Here is a 10,621-nt window from a genome sequence, read left to right as displayed (position 1 = left end):
TGATGTCCACTGTGTACACATTTCTGTTCTAGTTTTGCACGTTTAGGATGAAAAGAAGTTATTGCAATTTCTACTGAATCCGGGTTTTTCCAATACATAAGTAGAATTTTAGTTTTTGGTATACATTTCAGTAATTGCAAGCTTACTTGGAGAACTCTCCACTTAAAATATAAAGTGATGATACAACGGTATGGCAACTGCTTTACTTCCAAAGAAGTCATTTTAAAAGTTTTGACCATTCAATATCAAACCAAAGTAAAGCCAAACACAGAAGTCTAAAGAGTATATGTTCGACAGTTTATTATATTACAATGTCGATCAACAAGGCATAAGTGGCAAGACGTAAACAATACAGTATACAACAATTACTAATGTCACTGTATACGATTGAGCACAGCGTCCTGAAATAATTCGTTGTTAATGTAGTTTTTAATACTTATTATTATATCACAATTAAAAAAAATCATTAATAAAAAAGCCGACTACTTAAATTAGTGTTTGCTTACAGACCTCTGATAAAATGAGATAAATGGAAGTAACAGAAGAAAAAAAGATTGGAGTCAAAAATTTTGATACATTTTTTTTCTTGAATTATTATGCTATTTTTAATTTAATTGGTGGATAAGAAATTGTTCTATCCCCATTTTCACAGATTTTTGGCAGGTGAAGTCTATAATGCTTCCCCCAGAAAGAGACATATAGAACATGCTTGATAAGCTAATACAAACTTCTAACAATCATGTTGTCAAAATTTTGGTGCAAATTTTCAGCTTTTGAACAATACCAATGTCTCCAAAAGTGGAAAAATGAAAAGAAACATTACAGTTCTCATCTGAAAGAATTTCATTGTAAAAAAAACCGAGTGCACATTTGAAAGGTTAACTTCCAATATGACTGCTAGTACAGCATATTACAAAAAGGACTTCAAGTAACATTAGATCCCATAAACAAGCAAAAATTCTATTTTAAAAATCTCAGTTTGAGCAGTGAACTTCAGCAAACTTCCTCTGTAATAACAATAACTGCAAGATTCATGCTAATTACGGTACATGTCATGTTTTCTGCTCCTATTTACATGTAATTGTACTCTTAATATCAGAGTTGGTTTTAAAGGAAATCGCCAAGTTAGCTTAAATAGGTGTGTGCCTCGGCTAAGTAACAGGTTGACTTTAATGTAAATGACATATACACATTTGTATATATTAAAACTTTTTATCCATCACCAAGACAATCCTATAATCTTAAGTAAAAAAAAAATACATGGGCAAACTCCAGGATTGTTTGAACTGGAAGATTTATGCAAAGTCATGCAACTCAATAAAAAATATCTTTAGTCGATAAGTGTTTTAACTCCTCATTATGAATAAAAAAAACTTAAAAGGAAAATGCTGAAATAAAGTTAACAATTTTGACATCTTTCCTTTCCTTAAAGCCCTTGGACTTTGCATTACTATAGTATGTCGCATACAACTTAACTGAAGCAGATCAATAATCTAGTTTGACTATTTATGGTAATGACTCGATCTTTTCAATGAGGGAAAATTGTGGTTTTACAGATACTATATTTTTTAGTCATAATTTCTTAAAATAAGAGCATTCCTATTGAGTGGTTGCAACAAAATTGAAAAGCAGGCTACCTTATAGTTCTATTCTATGCATTAAAAGAACCACAAATGCTATACAAAAATATAATTTTTAGGATTTTTATAAATGATGTATCTGAAAGTTTGATAATTTTTGTACATTGAAAAGATCGAGCTATTACCATAGGTCAATGGGCAGATCTATGCTGTAGAGTCAACTTGTGCTCTAAGCTTTAGTTTGAGCAGTTTTAAACATATTGAGCAGTGTTAATTAAAAATTGTGAAAAAAAAAAAAAAAAAAACAAGATTCAATGCTTTTCATCATAAAAAGTGCCAAGAACAAGTATGCATTCATATAATAAGAAATATTTTCAAAATAAATAAATCAACGGTTTAAATTTTGGTTCAAATCACCACAGCAATGCCTGGCACTCTACAGCAATCAGTTGCTGGTTCAGCTTAAAACTACTGCAGCTTTTGCCTTCATTTGATTCATAACGCAATTTCTATCAATGGCTGGCATTTCAGTGAACACGCACAAGGTAAAAAACTCAAGCCACACCCTTAATGCTATGTTATGAGATTCATCAACCATGATACCTTGTTGAAAATGAAAACCCAAAAGTGTTTTGTTCCAAATCTCTGTGAAAAACCAGTGAAAACTTTATGTTCTGCAAATTTGAACAGTTAGACCTTGAGGACGGGGCGGTGGTTCTGGGTGTACCTGGTTCTATTTGGCGCCATAATACAGGCCTTTGTTTCTTTTTCAGGTGATCTCTACAACACTGAAGTCTTGCACCACCATTTACAAGTCTGGAGAACTTTGGCCTCTTTGCATTATATGTATAGAATGTCTGATATTGTGTCCTACTTTATTTCAATGTACAACTCCAGTTTATTGGATTATAACGAAGCTGCTCCCTATCATAGGTATCTTCAAAAATCTTGCTCCTTTCTCTTTCAAGCCAAAACTTCTCCATAAGCTAAAAGATAAAAAAGCACACACATGTAAATTATGTTTCATTTCTGTAAATGTTTACTGACAGGACAGTCAAGGAATGTACAAAAAAAAAAAAAAAAAAAAAAAAGACTTTGGCTTCAGAGATCTGGTGGATAGAGAAAAAAGGCTGTCTCCTTGGTTCACTTGAGATGTATGCATATGTAAAATTAATCTCTTTTTGTGCACACCCTTTTGCCCATTCCCATCCTCCATCTCAACCCCAACCTCACACATCTGCTAATCATTTCAATATATTTTATGAAGGGCTTCTGTCTTAGACTGGGTTCCCATTCCTAGATCGATCTAACAGGATTGGTCCATCTCCACCAGGTCCCTCACTATATTGCTCTCAGCCTAATCGGCTTAGACATCTGGGACGTTCATTAAAATTGCTAAACAATAGTTAATTACCCCCTATCAGCCTCAGCAGGCGTGACAGACATCTCAGCTGCCCAAGTTAACTGCAATTAAGAGAGAATCCCCTCGGAGATAGTTTGATCCAAAATTAGTACAATAGTCTCTGGGAATGGTCTCTTAGTAGCACAACCATACAAGCAAAATGTGCTTCAATGTCACATCTACCACACTCTATTATATGCATCACTGCAAATGCAACGAGGGAAGGGGTCTCTGGTTTCGGTGGTAATGATCCCTGTAATTGGCTACATTACAGAGGGATAATAATGCTACTGTTGGTATAAACACTAAGTTTTGCTCAATTATTTAAATCATATCTAAGAAAGGACATTGAATTGACTTATCCTTTTTTCTAACTAAGAGTTGATTTCTTTTCTGTTTTTTATATATCTAATTATGCAACAGGTTTTTACATCATTCGTATCAATTCACCTAAAAATACTTACCCTTTTATTTTCATCCCTAAATTTGGTCAAGTACAGGAAGCGATTCCTGAAATTTTCTACATCCTCATTGTTGCACTTTTGATCATAGGCAGCTGCAGCTTGACTTTCCTTGACTTTTTCCAGGAATTCCTGCTTCTCAGCCGACCACTTGTGGTCCATCTGTTGCTTTAGCATACTGCGTGTCTCTTTCCTAGAAAAATAATTATATAATTTGATTATAATCATTAGAAGGTTTAATTATTTTACAACATGCACACACATATGCACACACACACCCACACACACACACACAGAATAGTTTATCGAACTACCAATTCATCACTGAATTAACAGAAACTGTTTCTGAAAGAATTTAAAAGATGCACACCATAATTGAAACAAGTAAATGGCACACACAAGTGTAAAGTGAATAACCACCCTGTGGCCTTACAAACATTATTTATCTAATCAAACACCTCACAGTTGATACAGTATCGAATCTCTTAAAACTGAGCACCTAAGTTACTTTGTATCTGCTGTAGTCTAAGTATCTACTATATCATGGCAAAGACCACTACAGTCCTGTATTCTGATGTTTACTTTGTCAGCAGGTACAAGATGTATACTGGTATACTGGTACTGTACTATTGCAGTAATAAAAGGCTCTTCTGTCTTATTGACTAATCAGCAGATAACTCACACAGGAGATACTGGTAGAAGATTTGTACTTATGTACATATGATGATTCATGGTTATAGGTTAATGTGAGGAAAGAGACACTTCGTGAAGACTAGCCCAGTTTTTAAAAAAAATCATCTCATTTCTCTCTCGTACATTTATTTTTCAATTTCTTGGAAATTATTAAGTGCTGTTCAGGAGTGAAAGAAGAGAAACTGAGGAGCAGACCAAATAAAAGGGGGCAGTTTTATACTGAAGAGGGGAGGGGGGGAATCTTACCTATTTTTAGCAGGGAACAAGATGGGGGAGGAGAGCAAGCTTAAGGCGAGAGGTAAATGGACCGCGGAGGGGGGGGGGGGGGGGTTGGAGGGAGACTTAAGTACCCTGAGGTTCAGATCTGCTTTGAACTGGTTTCTGAATTTTCGAATTACCATACATGTTAGATTGATTTTTTAGTGTGTTTCACTATTTCACTATCTTTGAGAGCTAAAATGAAGAAACTGCATGCTCTTTTTTTGTCTCTGATACTCATTTCAGACATAGGTTTCCTGCAGAAAAAAATGCAGGTGCAGTGAAGTATGTAGCAGAATTATCAATAATAAATATAATATAAATATAATAGTGAAATCACGTAGAGCTTTGTGACATTTATTTCTCTCCTAATCGACCTCCATTTGTGCCTGACATACCGTTCAATAAGTCAAGAGCATAGAACCAAGTAGTATGTGTTTCAAACAAAGAAAAAAGCAAATTACCAAATAAAAAATTCATTCACCCAAATAAATAAAAATCAATTCTCAGTGTCTGATTGCAAACTACTCCAGGTTAAACAAAGACGTTGACACACAGTGAAAATTCCAATAAATTTGATTCAATAAGACATCTTACCACAAACTGTCCAGTATAATAGTTAATGAAGTAAAAATTACGTATTTCACTTGAACTTTGCCACCATTTATTCTGAGATTGATTTTTAGACCACCTTGAAGATATGGAGACCTTCAATTACCTGCAGTAATTTATTCTGACTGACCTCACTTAAACTGTGGAGTTATTAGGACTAGAATAGGAACTTGAAGCTTATTTGATATTATTATCCTCCCAAAAGTGAAATATGATAAATATGATGACCAACTTCGATATAAAATATGATGAAGATCATTTCTTGAACAATTTTGTGTCTTTTTATTCTTACACTATCTCCTACATAAAGGTTTTTCAATTTCATAAATTTACTTCAATGAAGATATGAATTCACCCTTAAAGCAATTTGAATATACCCGGTAGTCTATTACAATTAAATTTCCATTTTTTTAAATTGTACCTATAACTATATGCTTTATCTATACTATTGCAAAACCAAAAGTAAAGGGCTTATTAAGATCACTCAGTCGTAAATTCATAGTGTTTGGTGAATGTAATTGTTGCTTCATCTCTTAGCTACAACATACTTCACACATAAATCTATAAAACTTTATAGAAAAGCTATTTACACTAATGCATATTCTAACTGACTTCATAGAAGACAAGTTGAATGAAGGACCTGTTTACTCTCTGAAATATCACTTCAGAATTGAATGTTAAAAGCCTTTTTTGCTGCTTTTCAAATATTAATTCATTAAAGCTGAATAGGAGTGACCTCTTGTACCCATTTTTATAATTTTAAAAAGATATTTGAAATATTTATTTTAACCTGTGCTCTGCCTGCAGCTGTGTAAACTATTGCACAAAATTATAAAAAAATATCATTACCAAATTTGATTTTAGGGCTAAATTTATCTTACAGTGATAAATATCTGATGCTTTAAGAATATTTTCTTTTTCTATTCTTTTCTTTCATCTGATTGCTTATACATTAAACAAGTTGATAAACTTGTGAAAATATCATCATTTCATACTCATTTTTCCAGTAAAGAATGGGATATTTCTATAAATAATGTCTTGACAGTATTAAGATATTTTATCTTAAAACTCCTTAACGATATGACCACTACTAAAATGTATCACACTTATGCATCATTTCTTCTTTTTTACGATTTATTTAGGATGTTACTTTCATTTGAATTTAAAACAGACATTAAATAAATCTATAAGCTCATGGTTACACCCAACCCAAGTGCCAATCACACTATTTACAATTCTATTTGCCCAGTACCCCCCTGTGTAAATCACATGTAGCAACCAGAACATCCAAATCCCTATCAAAAATGGAAACATTTCTTAACAAAATATTCGATGTACATAAAGGATTAGAGACAAACAATTTAGTTTCTGTTTCAAAAATCACTTTTTTGGCTAAGTGTGCACAGTGTGGGGGACTAGCATTCCAACGCATGGTAACAGCCATAACAATACACTCCGCGAGAACTCTTAACATAGGATGAGTACGTGCAGGAGCTTTCGGCGCTAAACAGAGCGTGTTTTGTCAATAAGCCTAGTCTGTGAACAAATTTACACATATTTTCAAGATTGGACATGACCAAACACACAGACATTGGTCTCTCACCTATACATACGACAGCGGCACTTAAAGGCAAGGAAAGGAAATATTGACGCAAGAAATAAATAGAAATCGGAAGGCCCATTATCATTACCGCAATGAGGGGGTATTTTACACCAACTACAATGTAAATGTAAGAATGCTTGCCCCAGGGATGTTTGTATGGATTTAATATTTTAACTACAGAATTAGCACTATCCATAAAGTCTGTAGGTATTATTGATACTATAGGTAAGTGAAATTTGATTCTGATACTTAATGTAGGCCCAAAGCCAGGATTATAAATGAATGTGAGATTCATTGGGTTTGGTTTCAGATTTTTCATACTTATGAGACTTTGAACTGATATTTTCACAATATTGAAAAATTTTTATGTTTTATTGAACATTTTTTAAGTTATCATTTTCTCAAAGTTCAACATTCTACTCTCTTCTAGTGTATGTGTGTATGTGTCAATGGTTACATTTATTGCTGTTTTCTCTGCCAATATTAAAATCTATACCACAAACAGACTAGAGTTACAACTTCACTAGACATCAATAGACAAAAAGACAGGACTTAATCCTGTGAACACCCAACCTTATCACATGAGCTACATGAGAATAATCCTCCTTCTATTAGAGCATGTCACTAAAATTGATTGGTTTTAGTTGTGTCAATTTAATTAAGTGCTTCACGTTAGCCACCACGTCCTTCAAACTACATCTACGTTTCTACTGGACTTCAGATGAAATCGATGAACCTTCAAATGTTTAATTCCAGCCCCAGGTGTTGAATTAGATGAATTCCTTTTTTAGGCTTTTAAGTACTTTTAAGTAAACATCCATCATGGCAAAAATATCTCACATGTAAAACATCTTTGAACTTTCACAAAGCAATGTAAAAGTTTGAACCTAATTGTAGCAAGTGTACAAAAATGGGAAAAAATTGCCAGAAAGCAATTAGCCACTGAATGTTCAGGGCCGTAGCCTGAGCAAAATGCCAAGGGGGGCAGTAAGCGGACACAAGGGGGCGAAGCTACCGAGGGGGGAGGGTGTGGTGTGTAAAATTCCAAATTCCAGGGGGGGCAGCTGCCCCCCCTGCCCCCCACGGAGGCTACGGCCCTGATGTTGCTCATTTACTCCCTCCCCCAACTCAAAAAAAAAAAAAAAAAAGGCATTTTGATTTTGATATTGATTTGAAATGCTAGTAAATATATTTAACACATATTGATACAAAAAAAAAAAAAAAATTTCTATCATATTTCTTGGTCAAATAAAACATGAACTCACCTGTACTCTTCCTTCTCCTGGGGGGTCCCATAGTAAGGCCTGGACCAAGCCTTGTAATACCTATAATGTTCCCTTCTCTGCATTAACAGTTTTCTCTGTTCATTTAAATAATTAGCCTCAGCAGTTTCAGTGTTCATGTTTATTCTCCGCCTTCCTTCTGCGGGAGCTAGCTGGTTTATCCTCTCAGGCATCTTTGCAAAGTCTGTGGTATACGCCCTCTCCAGAGGAGGGTAAGTGACATGAAGAGCTGTCATTTTGGGAGTCCCACCCGTGGTGAGGGGGATGTTTCGTGAAAATGCAGGGGCAGAAATTGGCGTCTGCCTTGGCGTTAGCTTTGGCAAAGCAGTCATTTTTGAGCAATTTGATCCAGTTGCTGTAGCTTCAGATTTAGCAAACCTGAATGGCGCTCGTGAATTTTGGAAACCTAGACCAAAGTTTGAGCAGTGAGTTAGTTTACTGTTTCTTGAAATTGTTCTTCAATCTTCCCATATATGATATCTGAAACTGATAACAAAAAACAATTTTTAATGAAAATCCAAAGCAGTTTGTTTTCTGTAGTTAACCCATAATGTCAGTAACCTGAAAACAAATCAAATCAGTCACTTAGTGAAATTGTATCAAGTTAAGCTGCTGCTGTATGAAGCTATTTTAGAACATGGTGATACACTTGCCACAGTAGTTCTATAGTCACAGAATAGTGCTTCTTCTCAAGAATTCTATTAAACTGATTTTCATTATGAAGTTAGAGGCTGAAATAAGTGTCAGATGTTGACATAAATTCAGTTCTAATGCCCCATTATTCCAAGTGTCCACTGTGACTCTGTGACTGTCATAACATTATATTCAAAAATTGATTTCTAAGTCTTATATACTGGGCAATGCCCTGTACTGTACGTTGTGGCCTTAATTGCTAGTTAGCTCAATCAATTATGCATACTGAGTATTGTCTTGAAATTGAAAAAATGTTCACGGCAAACAATGTAAAACAGAGAACAGTAGCATGTAAAATTATCCCCAGAGAAACCACTATTTTTTTCACTACTATTTTTTCAGTTGTTTATGTATCCAACGCAGGCACCGCAATCCAGACGGTTGCCATAATGAAATTCACCTGTCAGTGAAAAATAACAATTTCTTAAATCCAACACCACAAACAATTACGTACAGCGCTTTTGAATTCCTTAAGCTCGAGAAAATTTCAACAACAATACTTGAATGTAATTGAACACTGAATAGCTGCTCTTATTATTCAGAAAGCCTTTCAAGAGACCCGAATGAATGAACTTGGTAACATATGGGAACATAACCCCCGCCTTGTCATGTAAGGTCCAGTGATCCCATCCCTGATTGAAACCGCTACTGTGTAACATTTCGGCCAGTGGGTCTGCGACTTAATTTGATACATTGTTGTAGCTTGATAGTAGAATCACAAAGCTGGGCGCGCACTATGGACGGATGTATGAACTGGAACAGTCTCCCACTGTGAACGCCCCGGAAGCGGTTTTGTTGAATTTCTCTAAGGCCTAGGCTGACTTTCTCATTTATGCCCATAGATATATTGTTCACAACCACATCAGTCCTTAACATTCTAATTACTTTGATGTTTTCAGTAAATGACATACCTATCATATTGCCATAGTTTCTTGCCACACACATTGATACAATGTTGATAATTCAACGTCCACAGCAAAAACGTGGCTGGGAAAGTGTTTATCTTTAAAGCCACTTAATTTCTTAAAAGTTCCTCAAACACCCACAAAATATAACATTAATTCCTGGACAGCGAGCTATCTAATTATAATCGACAATCTTACCAGTAGACGGTTAACTAGTGACTTACCAGCGCTGCGTGTGTACAGTACTTATTTCTCTCTAATCGGCTTTGTATGCTATTCCCCAGTCTACATACACTCACAGCACCTGTGTTGATACACTCCGTCACGTGACCCCAACGTCGTCAAGGAGTCACAGCCTCGCTTTCAATCTAACCCTTGTTTAGCTAACAACGGATTTATACTGATATATGCCTATTTGTAACCATTTTATTGTGTTTATTTTCTCTGTGGTGGCTTTTTAATTATTTCGGGTTGAGAAAGATTATAGGAATGCACTACAAGAAAAAATTTGTGAGATTGACAATATTAAATTCTCTTAATATTTTTGGGATATTAACGATAGAAGCTATGGCAAGTAAGCCCCTACTGGTAGAGACGGGCGGGGACAGGGTGGAAACATGCTTTTCAGCGTTGACTACAGAGGCGTGAAAAGGTGTAATAATTTTTGAGAATGAGACAATTTGATGGTCATTTGTTGGTAGAAAATATGTTTTCCCTTTCCCAGATTTTTGTAACAGACATGAAATGACTCAGCAGTGATTCAGGGGCTTGGAGGTTGGAAGGTTTAGAGGGTGACATAGACATGAAACCCATAGCAATACATCGTAGTCAGCATTTATTTATTCATTCATTAGCCTATTTATCTATATTTAGTTAAGCCTATTTCTAGGCCTATTTATTTACTCATCTTCAGTGCTTCCCATTAGTCTATCCTTAAAAAAAAAAAAAAAAAAACTCACTGCAGTGAGACAGTTTGGTTAGGGGCTTGGGTTTAGTGAAACAGGTGTAACGCCCTATCTACTGCAGTTAATGTTGTTTTTGGAACGCACACCGCAATGACCTTGAGCCATATTTTTAGTTGACTCCTCAGCTAACTCAGCTTGCTGCAATTCTAATATGTAGCTGCTTTTA

General features: G+C 35.2%; 1 protein-coding gene across 1 annotated transcript; it reads right to left on the bottom strand.

Moving 5' to 3' along the window:
• Nucleotides 1–283: 283 nt before the first annotated feature.
• On the bottom strand, nt 284–9,837 carry LOC106161884 (uncharacterized). The gene is made up of 4 exons (XM_013538957.2): nt 9,715–9,837; nt 7,875–8,378; nt 3,447–3,636; nt 284–2,566 (listed from the first exon to the last, which is right to left on the bottom strand). The coding sequence occupies exons 2-4, from the start codon at nt 8,222–8,224 to the stop codon at nt 2,456–2,458; spliced, it is 651 nt and encodes a 216-aa protein (XP_013394411.1). The 5' UTR covers nt 8,225–8,378; nt 9,715–9,837; the 3' UTR covers nt 284–2,455.
• Between the last annotated feature and the right edge of the window lie 784 nt (nt 9,838–10,621).

This window comes from Lingula anatina, chromosome 6 (genome assembly GCF_051362555.1).
Source record: "Lingula anatina isolate TDL-2025a chromosome 6, LinAna3.0, whole genome shotgun sequence".
NCBI classification, from domain to species: domain Eukaryota; kingdom Metazoa; phylum Brachiopoda; class Lingulata; order Lingulida; family Lingulidae; genus Lingula; species Lingula anatina.
Note: the sequence above shows the minus strand (reverse complement) of the source record. Positions and strands in the feature narration are given on the sequence as shown.

What these genes read in the sequence shown, in the direction of transcription:
- LOC106161884 (XM_013538957.2), bottom strand. Translation starts at nt 8,224, where the DNA reads ATGACTGCTTTGCCAAAGCTAACGCCAAGGCAGACGCCAATTTCTGCC. An exon ending in CAGGAGAAGGAAGAGTACAG is followed by an intron (nt 3,637 to 7,874) that starts GTGAGTTCATGT and finishes TTATTTTTCTAG; the next exon opens with GAAAGAGACACGCAGTATGC. An exon ending in TTAGGGATGAAAATAAAAGG is followed by an intron (nt 2,567 to 3,446) that starts GTAAGTATTTTT and finishes TTTATCTTTTAG; the next exon opens with CTTATGGAGAAGTTTTGGCT.